The sequence below is a fragment of the Parasteatoda tepidariorum genome, chromosome 9, assembly GCF_043381705.1.
Source record: "Parasteatoda tepidariorum isolate YZ-2023 chromosome 9, CAS_Ptep_4.0, whole genome shotgun sequence".
Taxonomy (NCBI): Eukaryota; Metazoa; Arthropoda; class Arachnida; order Araneae; family Theridiidae; genus Parasteatoda; species Parasteatoda tepidariorum.
Genome location: NC_092212.1, coordinates 26718551 through 26739583, shown reverse-complemented (window position 1 = coordinate 26739583; position 21033 = coordinate 26718551). Strand labels below are relative to the sequence as shown.

At 30.3% G+C, this 21033-nt stretch overlaps 1 protein-coding gene across 2 annotated transcripts in view; it reads left to right on the top strand.

Moving 5' to 3' along the window:
• The window catches only part of LOC107452431 (protein ced-11), a 74272-nt gene that overhangs the window by 34605 nt on the left and 18634 nt on the right, over positions 1–21033 (top strand). The window contains exons 14-21 of one of the 2 annotated variants that reach the window (XM_043050967.2): positions 1270–1384; positions 3164–3307; positions 5175–5396; positions 6955–7129; positions 9528–9596; positions 14271–14382; positions 14849–15041; positions 19687–19823. In XM_043050967.2, the coding sequence (XP_042906901.2) occupies positions 1270–1384; positions 3164–3307; positions 5175–5396; positions 6955–7129; positions 9528–9596; positions 14271–14382; positions 14849–15041; positions 19687–19823 (1167 nt within the window). The remainder of the gene's footprint in view (positions 1–1269; positions 1385–3163; positions 3308–5174; positions 5397–6954; positions 7130–9527; positions 9597–14270; positions 14383–14848; positions 15042–19686; positions 19824–21033) is intronic. The other variant, XM_071185639.1, reaches the window with a different exon arrangement.

The window sequence follows — 21033 nt, the reverse complement described above, 5'->3', positions numbered from 1 at the left end:
ATGATTTTTGACAATTGTCAAAAACAATGCCAAAAGTGGTTTTTTTTTTTTTGACATGAAGGTTAAAACAAGATAAAACCGTCAATTGTCAAAAACCTTCCCACCCTGCCTAATTATGATATTTTTTTAAAGTGCTTAAAAATATTGATGAGTGCTTAAAAGGTGCTTATTTTTTGTTGAATAATTTGGCTACGCACCCTGTTATAATGTCAGCTAGGACCTGCTTTTGATATTCTCCAAACTTCTCTCTCACAGAGTAGCTGTCACCAAACAGTGTTTCGTGGTATTTTAGTGGTCCGTGAAAGAACTGTTAACAAACAAGGTGTTTTGCTTTGGATTCAGTTAAATTTCTTGCCTTCCCACTAACGTGAAGTCACACATATTGAATATTATTAATTTTATTATACTTATTAAGTAAACTTTAACTATACGTTATCAACGTTTACATATTTTTCGCCTCCTCGATAGTCATGTTAAATAAAAATTTTATTAACAATATACATTGAGTTTAACTGAAAATCTTTAATGACTTTTAAATTAGTACAAATTTTAAAAATCTCTGTTACACGTCAATTCTGTTCTAAGATGGTAGTTTTGGATACTGGGTGGTGGATATTAGTTTCTGCTTGGTGGTCCGTGAGCTTCAAAAAATTGAGTGTCGCTGCTGTTAAGTCCATGCTTTAAAATCCTCATTACTATTATTATAATCAATATTTTCTGTTAAGTTTTGTTGCTGTATTATCGATTATTTTCGTTGGAGAAAGGAAAAATTAGGATAGTTAAACCTGACTATAACTGCTGTTATTGATTATTTTGTTATTATGACTATTATTAGTCGTTTTTATAATTACATTATTGTAATTTCTTTTATTATATTTTGTTAATATTATAATTAGATTTAAAATTTTAAAAAGCATTGTTAGAAGTTTACTAAAAATGTTAATGTGGTATACCATACTTGAAATATACAATTTAAAATTTTAAAGATTTCTTTAATAAAAGTTTACATAAAATATTTTATTAGTATATAAATTTACTGTCACTTGGAGATTGAAATGTATCTTATTAATAGCGAATTTTATTTCACGTATTATTTTAAAATTATTAAAGAAACAGGTTATAGAGATTTCTTTTTTGAAGATGAAGTAAAATTTTCGATTTTAAACATAAAAATAGTGCTTGAAAATTTATCTAACTTGAAACTGCTTGTTATTTATTCTTTGTGCGTAGCCAAACTTAAAACCACTGAGGATATTTCTTTATTTTTAGTGCGACCCAAAAAGAAAGAGATCGTATGCGTCTCATGAGATATGGTTATCCACCGCTTTGGAAAATGATTTATTGGATGTGGAGTGCTCCGATTACTAAGTTTTGGGTCTCTCATGTAATTAATATGCATTTATCTGTATTGGTTTGTTATGTACAAAACTTTTAGTTATTCTGAGGTGACTTTAAACTTAAACTAATCATTGAAAATATTGTATAAGTGTCCGCTTCAAGCAAAAGAAAGGCATTCTTCTTCATTGTTAACTAACAGAGAATTACTTAAAAGCAATTTCGTTATTTATTCAATGACTAATTAATGTTTTTAAATATTTTTTGTTTTATGTTCTGAAATATGTACTATTGAATCTAGATGACAAATTTCGAATTTTAAGATTGTAAATACTTTTAAAATTTTTTGAACTTTTCAAAATTTAAGTCTTAAAACTACTTTTAACCTTTGGTCTTTGACTCAAATGAGACACTGGTGCCCTTTTATATATTTGTTCTGACGCTCTTATTACAAGCAAAAGCGTATTTTAGAATTTTTTTTAACTATAAAAAACAGTCTATTACTTATCAAAAAAAATCTGTTTGATTATCGGAATTATAGTTGTACTGAAATAAAAAATCCGAAAAACGTAGTTTAATTTTTTTTAAAAATTTATATTCAAAAATTTAAATATAATTGATTTCATAAAATTCATTTACAAAATCAATTTCAATGATGAATAACTGTTTCTCTTAGATCTAAATTTCTGCAAATATAAGTGCGAATTTGAAAGGTTTTTTGTTTGGAAGTGAGCCGTGTTTGGAATAATGCAGAAAAATACACCAATGTTTTATGTAGCATTTTATAACAATAAATTATTAAAATACTAAATTTAATATTTTTCACTTATTTTGACCTTAATTGATACAAAACAATGAAAAAAGTTTGAAAAATATGTTAAATAAAAATTTTTCGACAAAGGAATAAAATATAAAAATTCATAACTAGGTTAACTATATTTCACGTTTACTGGAATTTAACTAGGTTCAATGAATGAAACGAAAAATATTAAAAAATATTTGTTAGTTACTTAATAAATTAGAAAATTGTTTTCATACAATTCACTGCTAGGTTTGTTAACATGGAGAAAATAGAATTCCATATGACTCTGAAGGAGACCCTTAACAATGTTAAAAAATGGTAAAACTTGCAATAGCGTTTAGACAGAAACTTTATTTAATGCTTCTTTCATATACATAAATGCTTAAGAATTAAAATGCTAAATTAAAGGGCATTCTATAATGACCACCCTTAGAATAAATTTTTATAATGCTTGCAAAAATGAAGTAAAAAAAGCATATTATGATTCACAAATCAGTATTTAGGTGTGAGAAAATAAATGTGACTATGACCAAACACTATTGCTTTGAATAAGAGCAGGAGAGGTTTTAAAATCACCAAAACCCAATTAATTTAAGGAGAAAACTTTTAAGCGGCTTCTGGCGAATGCATTCTTGTCCCACTATACGGATAAGCAACGCTTTTTGATGATTTTATTTCACCCTTTGCTCTCTCTGATCTCAATTATACTTTTTTTTAAAGTTTTAAAAGTTTTTTTTTGTCTCTTATTCTTTCATTTTCTGATCCTTAACATGCATAGTTTACTTTAACTTCACTAAAAATGCTCCTTAAGGGTGGTTGTTACGGGATATACTGCATTGTAACAATAAATGACACTAATTAAATTTGGACGCATATTTTTTTGACAGCTGAAAAATTTAGTAATGTAAAAATTGAGTTATTCATACAAAAGAATTATTATTTTTTCGGGTTTGTAACTTTTCTTAATGTTCATATTACAGTTTCATATCCATAATGTTCCTCTTATTGTTTCATAATTATTTTTAGATTTTCTACATTCTGTACCTGATAGTTTTTAGTTTGGCTGTCATTTGGCCATCTTGTGGAAACACGACACTAGATTTAGCAGTTTGTATTTGGACAAGTTTAATAGCCTTTGATTCTATGCATCGACTTTATGCTTTGCAAAAGGTTAGTTTAAAGCAAATTGGTTTAATTGCAGTCACGTTTTTATTATGCTGTGATATTTTAATACAGATACGTTTTTAGTTTACGCAGATTCGGTTTAATGCCGATATAATTTTAGTTTAAGAAAATGCATTTTAATGTAGGTGCATTTTAATGCAGATTCGTTAAAGCCTTGTGCCATCTCATATTTTTAAGTTGTTTAAAATTGTTAAAAGAAACTAAATTTTAACTAAATTATTTAATAAGAAAAATAAAAAGATCGCAGTTTTATTTAAAGTTATTCATAACTGAAAGAAAAATAAATAATATTTTTCTTGTGTTATCAAAATGAAAATATCTTTTAACTATTGTTCTTGTTTCATTTGTAAGAAATTGTTAAGCTTTATTTCGATTCTTATTTCTATACACAATAATACACGTGATAGATAAGGAACCGTTTGGTGATTTATAAGTTAGTTTTTAAAATATTCCTCACTATGACCACTCCCGGACCATGCGCATTCATTTTATTTTATTTTTTGACCAGTGTTGAACAGCCAACCCCATTCTGAATTTACGACTATGAATGCCCAACTCCGTAGCCATATAATTTTGAATTGAACCCAGAAGACAAGAGAGCACTTGGATCAATCATGGGGACAAACTAGCCTTCATTTAGGACTTTTAAATTAAACTGTCCCCCGCATTTGCGTTATGTAAAGGAAAACCACCATCGGCTATCCCAACGGTGAGTGAATTTTAACCCATGATACGTCTATAGTTCGTTCACCAGGAGTTGGCACTTGGCTCCACCTTCTCGAACGAAGAGTTCATTTCAACGCGGGAGTAAGAGGAGAAACGTCTCCGCGCTTGAAATTCAGACAACCCTTAAAGCGCGCCAAACGCAAACAGTGAATTTTTTTTTGGTCACTTACTACGCTTTATAAATCTGCTATTATACCTTTCGCTAATCTAGTTAATTAAAAATATTTTAAATTTAAAAACTGCTGTTTTCCCAGCAAAATGTCTTAAAAAGGATTAACTATTAACTCAAAAGCGAAAAATATAATCGAATATATGAAATATTTAATGTTAAAAAAATGCACATAAGGAATGCGAAATAAATATTTGTGTCATACGATCGCCAAATAGCAACCTTGTTCAGGATTGTTCACATCCTTCTCCCAAAAATAGCGAAATAGTATCGTTGGATACCACGTGATGAAGGCGGAGTCAAGTGCCAACTCCTGGTGAACGAACTATACTACTGAGAAAATTTTATGTCAGCGGTGTGATCTGGGCTCAGAATTTGTATTGAATAACCGACAATGTTCCTCTTATTTAACTATGTTTCTCCACTGGGATTCGAACCTGGGTCATCTCTTTGGGACGTGAGAGCAGTATTCCCTGAGTCACCGCAGCTAGTGCTCATTCATTGGAAAAATATCTTTGTTTCGAATTTCTAAATCTATTTAAATGACTGCAATTGAAACTAAACGATGAAAATGTCCTTTTTGCTCGTTTAGTTTTAATTATAGTCTAAAATAGCCATCACTTAATAATGAAAAAGATTTAACGCATTTTCGATATTTTTTTTAATAATTTGGTAAAGGGTTAAGGAAAAAATCGCCAAAGATAAAGCAGTTTTCAAAATTGGTTTTATTGTAAGAATATTAATTTTGGGAGGACTATTTTTTGCATTCATTTTGCAATTTTTGGAATAAAATTACGCATAGAAATAATTGGGAACAAAATTACTTTTTATATATCCATAGGTATTCGAATTACGTACATATCTTTCCTAGTATTAAAAGTAGATAATACTTAATTGGATTAAAAGTATTTTTAGTAGTTAGTCTAATTGTTTTGACAGCAAATTATTATTTTTCAGGCTTTTCCGAATACTAAACTATTTTACGGCTGTCTTGAGATATTGTATATGATATTGTTTGTAATATTTTATGCCACACTTCGGATAACACCTTGGAAAGATCCTTACGTTGGAAAAGTTCTTATATGTATAGGATTGATATGGTTTTTCTATCGAATGATTTTCATCTATCTTCCTATATCTTCAACATTGGGACCTTTGCTTTATAGAGTCAAATATATGGTAAGAATTCTCCTCCCTCAGTTATGTACGAATGAAACACACTTACTTTACAACACTTCACACTTACAAACGCGTACAAAGTATATTTTTTATAATATAGATGAAGTGTCCCTGGTTTACATAGGTAATGACTAAACCATTCAATGATTTTCCGCTCTTTTTAAATTCATTGACTTGCGTATCAACCACATTTTTTTAATAACTATAAACTTTCAAGTTTAATTGTGCATATTAGTAACAACGTTTGTACACTTTTTGTGCTATTTGTCAATTCATTTTCTTTTTATGTTCAAAAAATATTTATTATGGCGTTTATTATTAACATTATAAAAATAACTTGTTAAAAGCAAAGGCTCATTCAGATTTTCCCTCAATTTATATTCATTTTTTTAAAAAGAAAAAGTGGGAAAATTATGAGTGGTTTTTGAAAAACGATCTCTAAAATACTGTGTACCTTTTTTACATTATAAATGTTCAGCTTTGTCAACTGCTCCCTTTTCTGCGAAGTATTTTATAAAGTGACGATTTTAAAGATAGAAGATAATAGAAATGCAAATTGCATAATTTTGCTCTATTTTGCTAACTATTTTGTTGCCTATTTTGTTTGTTCTATTTTGGCAAGTTAACTATATTAAAGTGGCATACATATTTTATAATTACGTTGAAATTACACTCTGGAACAGTTTTTATTCTGTTGCTTTTGCTTGAAATTTTTTAACGAATCTTAGATACTTTCGTAACGTTGATTTCAAATTTGCAATCTGTTTCTCTTTCCATGCAACAGTCTGTTTTTTAAATGACATTTTTAGTCTATTTTTTTATCAAAATGTACAAGTTAAAAACATTATAATTAATTGGGCGTTGCATAAATGTCGCCTTCTCATACTTTTAGTTGAGTTGGGGCATATTTTCAGGATTAAAACTGCATTGGAACCCTTGCCTGAAAATATCAACATACACCGCTAAGCGTGCTTCTCTATTATAAACTGTTATTCGTGAGCTTATGAACAAGTTATATTGGGAAGCACCCCCAGCCACGTATGTCGAGATTTCCGGGCATAAATTCGTATGCAATTTTTAACTTGTTCGACTAAAAACATTTCGACTAAATATAAACTAGAAATATTATTTTTAAAAATAAAAAGTCTGTAGCTTTAGCAGCAAAAATGTTTTCATATTCAAAATTCCCATATTTGAATTAGGCAAGATCAAATCTATAAAGGCATAAAAAGATTTGTTCCCCAGTGTTATTCGAATATCGCGGAGGACTAAATACCTTTTAGTCGACTTTTTTAAACAAAGAATCGTAAATTTTTAGAGTTACCATAGGAAAAAAGGTCAGAAAACTAAAAAGGTTGATATTTATAATAATTCTCGAAAAATAATAAAAACATTAAAACTTCTAAAAAATATATAAAGATAAAAATCTCATTCTTCACATATCTGAGACTTTTTTTGCGTATAAATATTTCACCATTTCTATATCGGATGGTATAAAAATGATGAATCTTATCTTTTGTAAAATAACAAACAATAATCAAATTTCTTTTTAATGCAGATCACAATTGACTTTATCAACTTTATGAAACTATCAGCTTTAATAATAATAGCAAATGCCATTGCAATGCAAGCTATATTATACCCTGATTATCCTTTGGATTTTGAAATGTTCAGAAAATCTTTTCATAAAGCATTTATTAGTTTTTTTGTGACACCAGTCGAGGAACTTAGAGGTAAGACATATTTCTCATTTATTAACTTACTGAAAGCTTAACTTACTTATTGCTCGAAAAACTCCCGCTGTGAATCTTATAAGGAAATGAGAAGAAACTTGGTTGTAAAAACTATTGGCTTCCTAGCTTGTTTTCAAAGAAGGGGATAAAACATCCATGAATTCCATAACTAAATCATGAGTACCATCTATGAATCGATATAAAATATAAACGGGACTATTTCATATCTGAGAAAAAGTAAACAGTGGTGAATAGATTATATTACAAGCTTTGTAATTTTAGCTTTCACTTGAGTTCTAAAAATATCAGGTATATAAACTATTTTAATCTGTTATAACTATAAGAAGTCATGGTAGTTATAAATATTTTACTACAAACGGAAAGAAGATGTTTTAACGTTTTATTGATATTTATCATTTACATAGGATTGTAAGCTATAACACTTATTTATTCAAATATAAAATATACAGAGATTGCAACTTGCTCCGGACAGCAAATATATATTTTAAAGTGGTAGTTTATCAATTGTGATTCTTGGTTTATTAAATTCAATTTTGTAGATTTTTATCCACCACTATTTCTAAAGATGACGCCCGGTGGCTGAGCGGTAGCGCTTCGCGCGGTCGTGCCACAGGTCCCTGGTTCAATCCTGGGGCCGGGCAAGGTTGGCTCAGCCTTTCATCCCTTCAGTGGGTAGATAAATGAGTACCAAGCATGCTTGGGAACTAAACACTGGGGGTTCCGCGTTCGGCTGACCACCTGACCGGAACATCTGCTCCTGCACACCAGAGCCCAAGGTCAAGAAAACTGAGATGGGCACAGTAGGCCTTGGCCCTCTATGGGCTGTCGCGCCACTGAGTTTAGTTTATTTCTAAACATATGGTTTATAAAATTATCCATTTTATAGTACTTATGTCATGCTATACCTTCTAAAAAGCAAGCAAAAATAGTCAAATATTTCCAAAATTTACTTTGTAGTTATTTACCGTTTTTCTTTTAATTATTTTGGCTTGTTCGGAGCATTTGGCATCTCTGAATATAGCCTTTTTCTATGGAACAAAAGCTCAGTATATCAAAATTGTCCACCAAACGAAAAGACAATGTTCTAAAGTGTGTTTTTTTTACATTAAAAAAAATTATTTTTTTAGCCGGTTTTTTTCAAAAAATCTGTGATCTAAGGGGTTAATTATTGTCAGTTCTTCAGGGAGAGCGGGAAATTAATTATTTCTGTCAGTTCAGGGCAATGCTGGCAAGTAAAAATAGTATATCATGTGATCCAGTTTTTAAGAAATATTTAATGCGTTATTATTAAAAGATGAAGATATAAACACCGGAGAAAGTATCTGCGGACATTAATTAAAATTTTTTAAAAAGAATATTGGATTAGTTTTGATTTATCTAACTATTTATTTATCTGAAATTTGGTATTTTAATATTTTTTTAAAACATTTTTGCAATTTCTTTTATTTGTCTCCATTGCTTAATCCTTTGCACTTGAGAGGTACTTGGTCACGACTGCTACCACTTTAAACGCTGAATTTTTACAGCTGAATCACTTTAATTAGTGGCCACCAGTTAATTATATGGTAAGTGAGCAAATATTGAGTTTTTTTAACGTTGAAAGAAACCCGATCTGGAAGAATTGAAGGAACCATTTTCAAGATTGTCAAAATTTTATTTTAAGTTTATGACACTCCGGTCAAACTCCAGTATCTTCCAAATTTTTCAAGAACTAGATTATAGTCATTAATTTAAAAAAAATTTCATTTGTTTATTAATTAATGACATAAAAGCAAAAAGCAAAAGGAAATAGTTTTGTTTATTAATTTTTCCAATTTTACGTTTCCTTTCGTAGACAAAGAAACTCCAAAGGTGCGTTTATAGTTTCCTTGGTAAAGAAATTTTTCATAAATAAATGTTATATGTTAAAAAGACAAATTCAGGATTAGAATAGCCTCTCTCTTTTTCCAATGGAAGTTTTATCTTCATAATTTTATGATCAACGTCGTGATGTTGGCCCTGCGCACCTACTGCCTTTACTTATCGTATATGCTGGTCCCCTTCGAGGAAATGCCGGACGGGCTTCAAATCGCTGAAAGGAATCAGAACCTAGTTCTTCCCAACGACAACTCAGTGTTTGAATTACAGTGACATTGCGGTTTTGAAATCAACGTATGGTCTGTCTTCTTTCTTGAGCATTAAATTATTATGTGTCCTACAGAATTTTGAACTTATAACTTAAAATTCGTTGCTATAAGAAAAACAAATTGCGTTCTTTTCGTTGTTCATTAAGTCGCAAATTAAAATGTAGACTAGACTGTGCCATAGACGATGTTTTGCAGTTGATATTCATGAAGGATTAAAGCCCTGATCATATGATTTTCTTTTCCTTTAATAGGGACAGAACAACACTGCAGTCTGTTGGAGCCAAGTTCTGAATCAGTTGAAACGTGTCTAGCAAGTAATTGTGAGTATCATCAAGCGCTCTACAATTACAATTGTTTTGTAACTTTTCAAATAATGTGATTTAGAACTAATTAGAAAGAAAAAAAACTATCCCCGTTATTCTACCACGTTTTGTAAACTGAATGTCCGTTGCCAAATTATTATATAAAATTCTTATATCAACATTATTTTTCAAAAGTTTTTCTGTATTCTACTTCGTCATTAGGTTAACACCCCATAAAATTTATAGTTGGTCCACTAAGAATCTTTAGGAAAATCAGCTTGTCGTGGGGTGTGGTTGAAGGAAGAGCCATGAGGTGAAGATCATCCGCCAACTGCTTGTGCTAGATGTGGTATATCACCATTCAAATGAAAAACACAGATTTTTGTAGACGAAGAAGTTCATTCAGCATCTTTACTTTATTTCGGTTTTTAAGAACATGTTCATTTCAGTATACGGCTCATCAATTCACAAAAGCCTAAATCCACCACGTGGATGCTGGATCCTCCCTGTGTGCTCCAGGGAGTAGATAGTAATTTAAATTTAAGTCATTGAAATAATAATTGTTTTCTTGCTGAATTACATGATGCATCAAATAAATAATTAGAAGATAAGGAAAAACTTATTATGGTAAAAATCAACGATTAAACTCTAGAGCACACAGGGGGATAAAAAACAAAAATTATCCTGCTGCTTAAGAAAGCAACCAACTGCTCGAGATCCACGGGGAATACTGGTCTATCTCCAAAAGATAGCGTCCCCTCCTTAGCGGTTGCAAGAATCTCTAAAGACGAGCTATGAGTCGAGCCCTAGAGATCCTGCAAAGGCAATGAAGAGGGCGCTCCTGTTGGAGACAGCCCAGTATGAAAAGTAAATATTGTGGTGATCCCATGATCACACCACACAGCTGAAGAGTTGAGATAGCCATCCACTCCAACAATAGAGAACCTTCTTACTGTTTCTTAACCTATACAGTACTACGCAATATTTTGTAGTGATATCAATCAAAAGTAATTTATTATCTCTTTATAGGATCATTTTTTTCTAATGTTATTTTAAAATATTCTTGCGGTTGAGATCGATTTATAAGAATAAATTAATTAAGTTTATTTGATTTATAATTAATTTTTAATTAATTAATATAAAGAAATTTATTTGATTTTTATTACCATCTTTTTTGGTGGGAAACTGAATTGGATTTTTAAAATTTGTATAAATAAAAAGCAATGTTTTGTACTTATATGTACACGTTTGTCAGTGCTTATAGACAGACAATGGGTTTGATCTTACTTATTTATTTAGTCTGAATCGTAGAAGATCGAAATCAAATTAATAGAACTAATAGTTTTAAAGTTATAAAAGTTAATATGATTTAATTTATAAAAAGTACAGTTTCTGACTTTCACCCATTTATGCATCTATATTTTTATCTTAGCATCCCAAACTGAACACGGGATCCAATACTTTGAGTGCTTACATTACAATATCAAAAATGTAAATAGTTATGAGTTTAAATTCATGTTGCTAAAATATACAATTTAAATTACATATACTATTCGCTTTATCGGCCCAAATATTAATTCAGTGTAAAATAGTGCATCGGAAATATAACAGCTCAAAATAAGATATTAAATATTTCTGAAATTATTAATAATAAACAGGTTTTGATTTTACTTGACTTGGTTTTATTTCATTTCATGAATCCTTTAAAATCCATTGAATCTATGACTTTGTATTGCAATGTACTGTACTATTTATCCATAAAAACTTTGAAAACTTTTTATCTAGAAGTCGTGTATCGACATGGGTGCGGTTTTGCCCTACATATGTTTATTTTTTTAGGTATTTTTCATTAGTATGTAAACATAGAAATATATATTATTGTGATTCACTGTTGATACTAATAGAATTTGAAGGTCTAAGCCTAAATAAATTGCCGTTTTTTGAAGATTTTCAAATGACCTTCTACCTTCAATGCAAAGGTCCATTGAAAGTTGTTATATCGTATTAATTAGAGTAAACTTAGTAGAACTTAAAATAATGGTCAATACTACCATTTACTAGTTTCACAAATAGTATAGCCATTTTTAAACCGATATATTCTTCTCAAATTTTAGCGGATTTTTAGTTTTGACCCCTCAAAAATAAAAACAGATTTTTTCAAAAATAAAAACACACGTGTCTAATAATTTTACATGAAGAACATATTCTGAAAATTTCAAGGATCTGTATCCAAACCTGACTGATTTGGCAGATTTTTAAAGAAACTGGTTCTTAATTATCAGTATCTTTTTACTTACTTTTTTAGACTATAAAAAATTAGAAAATAAATTAAAATTTAAAAAAAAGTTTAATTCAAATTTCGTGTTTTGTTATATTATTGTATTAAAAATATCAAGATTGAAAAAAAAAACATTTAAAAATGAGTAGCAGCAACTACCGAAAAATAAAAATAAAAAATCTATTGAAAAATATCATGGATTGACAAAAAATCGGCGGAAATAAAGCAAGTCAAAGGTGATGATTAAAATGCCTGATTCCAAAATTGCAAATTGTTATAATACCGGATTTAAAATATCAGGAAAGCTCAACAATGACTATTAAAAGAGCGATTAAAAAAAATTATCAAATTTACTGTGAAATTGACACAAATAAAATGCACATTTAAATGCACGATTCGAGTGTCGTATTGATACTTATTATAAATATCGGGATTTTCAAAACTATGTAGTGCCGAAAAACGATTGCAAATAGCTTGAATTTATGATAAAATCGACACAAATAAAGATCGTCAAAGGTGATTGCTATTTGCAGGATTCGGAACTCGCCAGTCGTCATAATATCGTATTTAAAAAGATCGGAATTTTAAGAAGCGCGTGGAAATCCGACAATAACCTCCGAAAACACAATCGAAAAGTCGCTTTGATTAACTATGAAATTGGCACAAATAAAGAGCTTCAAAAGTAATTACTAAAACTTGAAATTCACACACTATAGTTTTGTTGTGTTAAAAATATGTTGTATTAAACTTTAGAATTTTTGAACCTCCGAATTTCGCAGTGATCGAAAAACTCGATCGATCAAGATTTGACGCGTCAAAAACTTAAATGCGAAATTCAAAATTTCCGATTTTGTTTTTATTTCTCCCCCCCCCCCAAAAAAAAATATAATAGTTTACAATAATTATTAGATTCATGTGCCACAACGTGCTGCAGGTTATGCACTACCCCTATAATATACTGTATTAATTTTGGGCGCTCCCTTCTCGCACCGCTGGGGTTGCGGGGCTGTTATCTACACCAGTGGTTCTTAACCTTTTTAAGCCGCGACCCAAATTTGAGAAATATGTTCATGTCGCGACCCAAAAAAAAAGTCAAATTTTTTTCATTGCTTTATTTTAGATCGTATTTTTAAAAAATCTTCAATCCTACGATGATGATTTCTTTTAACTTACAAATTTTTTATTTATTTTTTTAATAATAAAGATAAACAAAAGTACTTTTCGATCCAAGGAAAATTTAATTAATAATCAAGTGTTTTTAATAATTTTTATTGACCAAATTAAAATATATTTATAACTTTTTGAAAATAATTGACATTTTAACTTATTCCTAAAAAAAAAAAAGAAATATCAATACATATGTTAAGTCTTTTAAATTTTAAATGCAAGTCATACAGTTTTAATGAGAACCTTGTGCTTGAATAGATTTTGAAAGATCTTCAAACCTCGGTTGAATGCTTGTCAAGGAGCAACTTATATCTATTTCAGGATTTAACTTGTTCCGGTAATTGTTTTTGATTGCACACAGAGCCGAAAAACTAGCCTCACACATATATATTGTTGAAAAGGGCAATAATACTTTTAGGGCTTCTTTACCAATTATTGACTTTTCGGTTTTTAATTTTAACCAGAAAGCACATAAAGATTCAGTGTTTTTGTAGAAATTGTATCGAAGTGCTTGGCCACTTTGTGTTTCTATTAAATGTTCTTGAAATTGATTAATATTAACAAATTCCTCATTAAGCATAGGCTGAGTAAGCCACAATGACTTCTTCTAGGAGGTGTTGGTATTACTTATGATTTGGTGTATTACTAACTTCTTTGGTTCAACTCAGCGCGACCCAAGAAATATGCTTCGCGACCCAATTTTGGGTAGCGACCCATAGGTTAAGAACCGCTGATCTACACCACTGTTAATTATCAAAATGTATTCAACGAAAGTTGCTTTGAAAGCATTGTTACCTCTATTCGTAGACCTAGCCCAAAGTTTTATGCAAGGTGAAATAAATTGACCAATGATGAAGTTACTACACATTAGCAAAAAATATAAATGAATAAATAATTTATAAAAAAATTATTTGAAAAATAAATAGATAATTGAAAAATAAATAAATTTAAAGCGTCATTGTCGGGTAGTCCTTTTTCATCCAAAGCTCTGAAAGTTTCTGGATAACGTCCGAATATTTTCTTCGTCATTGCTTAGAATTTCTAAGTAACTGCCAATCCAGTTCCAGTAATAGAAAAAAATTCTGTGCAAATAGGGAAGCGCTGATGGAAGTACTTATTCGCCTAATCTTGCGCCACCAACGAAGTTTTTTGTTGTTGTTAAGGAAACTGAAAATGTCACTGAAAGGAATAGAATAAATGATTTTAGCAATTTCATATTACTTTGAGAATTTTTCTTTTAATTTCAGATCCTGACTCAAAGTGTTCTACTGGTTTAAACTTTCCTTCGTACCTGATTGTTTTTCAATACATGGTTCTTCTGAAGCTGATTCTTCTGCCTGTGTTATTTGCTCTCTTTAGGTATATTTATTGAATAAGACTTGAAATGACTTTGAAAGGTATTTTTTATTTGAGGAGATTCAGATGTTTTATCCCAATTATTTTAACTCATTCCCCGATGACGATGTGTTTGCACAACTTGCAGTGGTGTAACGAGTTATCTTTTCAAAAGAAGTGATAGGAAATAAGCTCTAAAGCTAAGACTATAATTTTTAAACTATTACTTAAATTCTAAAAATATTGATAACTCATGATTTCTTGATTTTGATGAAAAAGGACGTTATCTTACATCATAATAAAATTTCACAAAATAGAATAATTACCTAACCAGTTTTTATTTTTTTGAAAAAATCACTCGAAACACACTGGTGGCTAATGAATTACTAACTACGTTATATATAGGAACTCTAGCTGAGAAATAGCTAATAGCAAATGTGTATTTGTGAAAATAAATGTTTTTTTTCCTTTCGTTTTTTTCTCTCCTTAGCAATACTGGAAATAAAGTTGAAGCTGAAAGTGACACACTTTGGAAATTTCAACGTTATAATTTAGTAACGAAGTTTTCAGTCTCTTTACGTTTGCCACCTCCCCTCAACATATTCAGCTTAATCGGGATGCTCTGCGAATGCATATTTATGATTTTTAGAAACACTTGTCATTTTGGTTATAAGAAGTTGGAGGTGAGTTGCTTATAATATTTATTTTATCTTTAGATTCATTCTCATAAGGAGAATGTCATACATATATTTTTTTCATATCTGAGGACCTTCCTTGATTTGCCCATGCTTCGGTTTCATCAATGTCGAAGGTGAGATGAGAGAAAAGTTGAAGGATTGCAGTGCGCCACGTTTAATGTCTCTCTACCTAAAGAACCCCGATAGCTATTTAAAGGCAAACGCTGTTGGTGACTATAATTAGGTGATTGAGCTACTTCAAACTAGGATATAGGGATAGTAGTTGCTAAGGTTAGATTCCATAGCTGCTGGCAATTCCAGTGACTGTGAAGAGAACAGTTCTTTAAATAGAAAGACTATATACTCTTCAAAATTTCTAAATATGTACAGTGCACAAAAATAAAAGGTCCACCCTGAATAACTTTTGATCTAATAATCGGATTTTCATGCTCTAGAGCTCCATCTTAATGGCTCGAGAGAGTGTGACCTCAAATATGTTAATTAAGTTCTGGCGATACTTTAAGTTAACTTATCAGACACAAAAACGTACTTCCTCTGAATAAACATACCTTCTTTTCTCGACCTCAAAATATAGGGGATACCGCAAATATGGTCCTAATTCCTAATAGTTTGGTCAGGAGAGCGTTTCAAAGTTAAGACCTCTTAAATGTAAATATTACTTTTTGCGCATTTCGCTATACATCGAGAACTTTTTAATTGAAAATTTTTTATACACAATTATTAAAATCGCTGAGCCAAAAATGATTTAGTGCCATAATTACTTTTAGTAAATATTTATTATTTCTTATTATTTTATTTAATGATGGTTGAAGAAATTTTAAATAGTAAGATATAAAATTTTTTACATCATTTTAAAAAATGTATTTTTACATGACAAAATACAAAATTTGAGTTGAATGAGTCAAATAGTTCTTGAGAAAAAGAATTTAAAAAAAAGTCAGATAAAATTCGATTTCTCAGGAACTATTCGACCGATTTTGCTCAAATTTTGGGCTCTGCTATATAAAATTACATTGTTTAAAATTATGTAAAAAATTGTATTCGTTACAATTCAAAATTTTTTCGACCATTATTAAATAAAATATTCAAATGCAATAAATATTTACTAAAAATTATTCTTTGCATGGATTTATCCTGGGTTAAACGAATTTTATAATTGTGTGCAAAAATTTTTCAATTTGCATAAAAAAATTCTCGTGATATAGCGAAATAAGCAAAATTAACATTAAGGGGTTCAATTTTCGGAGCGTTCTCTTGACCAAACTAGTGGGAACATATGTCCCAAATTTCCGGCTATTCCCTCTATTTTGGGGGTCAAAAATTTTAATTCACCGAAAAAAAAAAGGTATGTTTGTTCAGAGAAAATATGTTTTTGGGTCTGATTTTGTAACTTAAAATGTCTTCTGTATCTATTTATTAGCATATTTGAGGTCACCCCCTCGAACGATTAAGATTGAGTCCTAAAACTTGACAATCCGATTATTAGATCAAAAGTTATTCACGGTAGCCTATTTCTCTTTTTCTATTTTCTTCTTTTTTTCGCATTTAATACTCTCTTGAAATAGAATCGTGCGGAAATGCCAGATTTCGAAAACGAACAGTATTAAAATTTTTACTATGAATTTATGGGAAAGTTTACCCTTTGGAATTTATTCTTTGAATTGTTTAACCAGTTAAGCATATTATATTAGAAATCCCCTACAGCGTGTGGAATTAAAATCAAGCAATGACGTGTATACCAGATCAAAACAGACGAGTCAAGGGCAAAAATGAACGAAAAATTTAATTTCAAGATTTTTTTAATAGTTATAACAGGGCTCGAAAAAACTAAAAAATTTTGCCCGTCCCCGAGGACGGCTTGTCCAACAATGTACCCGTCCTCCTTTGAAACTAACCCGTCACTTCTAAATAAATAAAAATATAATTTTCTCTTAATTGCACAATGAATTAGTAGCTACTAGGATTACAAATACTAGGATTGCATTATACAGTAATAAAAGGAATACTATGTTACTAAGAGGAACCTAGTATTTCTTTTATAAAATAATTTATTTCTTTTAAGAAATAATTTAAATGACAAATGTCAATTTATCCGAGGGTACTGCGTTTTTTAAATGAATCAAATATGACGTTTGCCGGTTTCACAATCAAACTAATGATTTACAGAGGTTTCTGCACAAAAATCTGAAAGGGGTTTTCCATTTAGGTAGATGTTCATAGTTGCGTTTAACGCTTCTTGTTTAAGACCAGTACGTAATGTTTTTTTTAATTTTTTTTTTATTGTATGTTCATTGCTGAAAAACCTCTTTCAACCGCTGCAGTACGGGAGACAGAGAAAACATCAATTCCACCATGCGCAGTATGTTGCTGTATTTTTAGATCAGAGGGTCATTTTAGAAGTGAGGCGCTAGACTCTTGTAAGATAACAAAAATTGAAAAAGGAATAACCAACATTAAAGGGGGAAATGGCCGCCCGCGCGGACGTCGGATTCCAGAAATTCGTTGTCCGCGGGGAATTTTTGACCGCCGAGGACGGGCGGACGGGTGGTTTTTCGAGCCCTGAGTTATAACATATGTATTGCACTCTCTTTTTTCACATAAGACAAAGTAAATAGTTATGAATAGTTTATAATTAAAAATAGTTATCGCTTTTTTCACTCCTCCCAAAAACTAGTCATAAATGAAATGACAGTTTCTCCTCTCTTCAAAAGCGAGGTAAAGAGAGCTTTTGGAATGAATGCTTCGTTTTTTTGTATTCAGTCTGAAAAATGCCTTGCCTTGAGGAGCAAAGGGCTATGCAGTATTGACTTTGCTAATCGTTTGCGCAATTTTTAAGCATTTGTTTACGCAAATGAATGCTCACCATCTAAGTATAGCCTATGTATGTAATTAGTTTAAGCCTTTGCCACCGCAGTATATAACATTAGCAGTTCTATAGGTAATATAAAGGAAACACTCCACCATTCTTGTTGTAGTTTATTGAAATTTCGATAGCCAATGGGAATTTTTTATTTTGTATTATGAGTATACACGTCATACTCACCGCAATAGAGATTTGGTTCGACGTCAAACACGCTAAATTGGTGAAGAATTGTTAAAGAATCATCGCTATATGATTGTATCAATATATATATTTTTTAAGTTTTCTTATTGCATTTTAAATAAAAACATGTACAGATATTTTATTTTTTCTATTTGTTCAATGCTATTCAGTATTTAATATATGTGGCTAAAAATTGAAATAAAAAATAAGACTTATCACTACATTGCCCCAAGTCCTTCAAATGTATTGATAGAAAAGTAAAATCTATCTTTATATTTTGCATTTCCTTTCGATTCGTAAAACTGAAAACTCGATAATGCGCGTTGATCCTAGATTTCAGAGTTTTTCATGGCATGCGGCAGCCTTCACACATCTAGGTATGTTTTCATTTTTTTTAGAAACTTAAATAATGTTTTGAGGATGACCAGGATTTATAAAAATTTAAAAAGTTTAGATAACAGGGAGGAGATTTTTCCGCGTTTTAGCGGATTTCCGCTTTTGTCTCTCGAATTTCAGCCTTTTTTATCAAAAACTCCCATTCTCTAAAAGTTTCCTTTTTTATAAATATTCCGCTTTTTCTGAAAATTCAGTCGTTGAAGTAGAATAATTATTTCCGAATTTCAAAGACAAACAAAAAATTCAAACTACGTAGCTACCAACCCTTCCGCATTTTTACTTATTTTAGCTAATTTTTCCGCTTTTACGCATAGAAAATAAGATTTTCCTTATTTTTCCCCCGCCCGCCAGATAGCTCGTACTTTCGTAATTCAGACGTCCCTGCCTTATGTTCGCTGGCGCAAAAACAAACGAATTAATAAAAAGTTTTTAAAATCACGATGCTATTACCAAACATCGATTTTCGTATTTACTTGATTTAAAAGTTACGCGTTGCTATTTTTATTCAAGCGATTTAAAAATTATGCATCGTGATTCGTATATACACGATCTAAAAATTACGCATTATGATTTATTATATTTTTGAACATTGTATTTTCATATTCTCTGAATTTAAAATCTTATTCACACGATTTTAAAATCATGCATGTGATTCATATTCATACAATTTTAAAATTAATCATCGAGATTTATAACCACATGGTTTAAAAATCGCACTTTTTTTGTCAAATTTTTAGATATCATAGCTTATATTAATTCTTGGATTTCCTCTTTTTTACTTTCTGACTACTCTCATCCCTGAGATAGAGAATGAAGAAACAAATTGATTTTACTTATTTTTATTTACCAAGATACATTCGTAAATTGGAATAAATGTATCTGGATGCTAAAACCTTCCAAATTATATTTTAAAATTAAGTGTAATTTCATTCTTTAAAATTTTCAACAGCTACATGAAACATTAGTAACCAGTTTTTAAACTTTCCTGAATGTGACCAGTCCACTTTTTGTTATCAATGAATTTAAAAGACTTAAAATCAAAAATTCCCAAAATCTTATATTTCGAAAGAAAAAGGTAATAACAAATTTATACAATGTATGAGTTTTTAAACACGCAAAAATCTGGTCTATGTATTTTTTTCTTTCTTGATTTATGATATCTAATTCTTTTTTTTTAATTGAATTTTAAAGAAAGAGAAATCAAGATGCCATCAAGAATCTTTTCCATCCTATGAATCCAGCTACTGGAGACAATTTGCTAAAGAATATTGGGAAAAGCAAGAATATGAAAACCATGTAAAAGAATACGGCGAAAAAGAAATGGAAATGTAAGAAATTTCTTTAAATATACTTTTCAAAAGTAGCAGTTCAAGTTTAGATTACATCATGTGGGATTAAATGGCCACAAAATATTAGAGTAAAGTTTCATGAGGAAGTTGCAATATTGGACTTCTATTTTCTCTTGCTAAAATGTTATCAATAGTACATTTTTAGATACCAAAATTTCTATCAAAATAATAAGGGTCAAATTGTAGAATTTATTATGAGACCTGCGTAAATTATTTAATTAAAATAAATCTGCCCCTCAGAGATATTCACTCAACTCATTCATCTAAATTATTGAATAAATTTTGAAGAATAGAACAGGGATGAGCACGATAGCAAATCTCAGATAATTAAGGCAAAAACGAGCTAAAATCAAGCATTGGAACTTGAAAAAAAATAAAGATATCTCGTCTCTTTATACGTCAGCTTCGCCATGATGGAACTTGTCAAATTATATTAGGTGAAGGAAAGGTGATGGAACTTGTCAAATTATATTGGATGAAGGAACGGTGGTGAAACTTGTCAAATTATATTGGGTGAAGGAACGGTGATGAAACTTGTCAAATGATATTGGGTGAAGGAACGGTGATGGAACTTGTCAAATTATATTGGATGAAGGAGCGGTGATGAAACTTGTCAAATTATGTTGGGTGAGGGAAGGGTGATGAAACTTGTCAAATTATATTGGGTGAAGCTTGGCCAAAGAATACGTGAGACAACACGTAACAAAGAATATGTGCTCTTTGTTCGCCAAGGGGTGAAGGAACGGTGATGGAACTTGTCAAATTATATTGGAAATAAAAATTAAAAAGGAAATGTTTTTTCCCTATCAAAATATGTTGTGAACATCTTCTTAGCGAGTGAAAATATAATCGCTGAGATAAACTTGGTATTTTTGTAAATGAATTGGAAGTTAAATATTTGATTGTAGTCACATTTGTGCACATGATGGCTTCCTTACAAAAGCTGACATTTAATTTGCGATATGTTGGTCAACATATTTAATCTTTACATCGTTTAAAATAACCCCTCACGATTTGAAATTTTCAGATCAAAATTATCTCCTATGACTTGGAATATTTCGGTTTGGTTCAGCGTTCCATCGGTTAGATCTGGCTATCTTTCAGTTCAATATGTAATAGTCTTAAAAAAAACTCATTAGAACCATATAATTAGTATAATAATAACAAGAATCACTCAATGGAAATATTG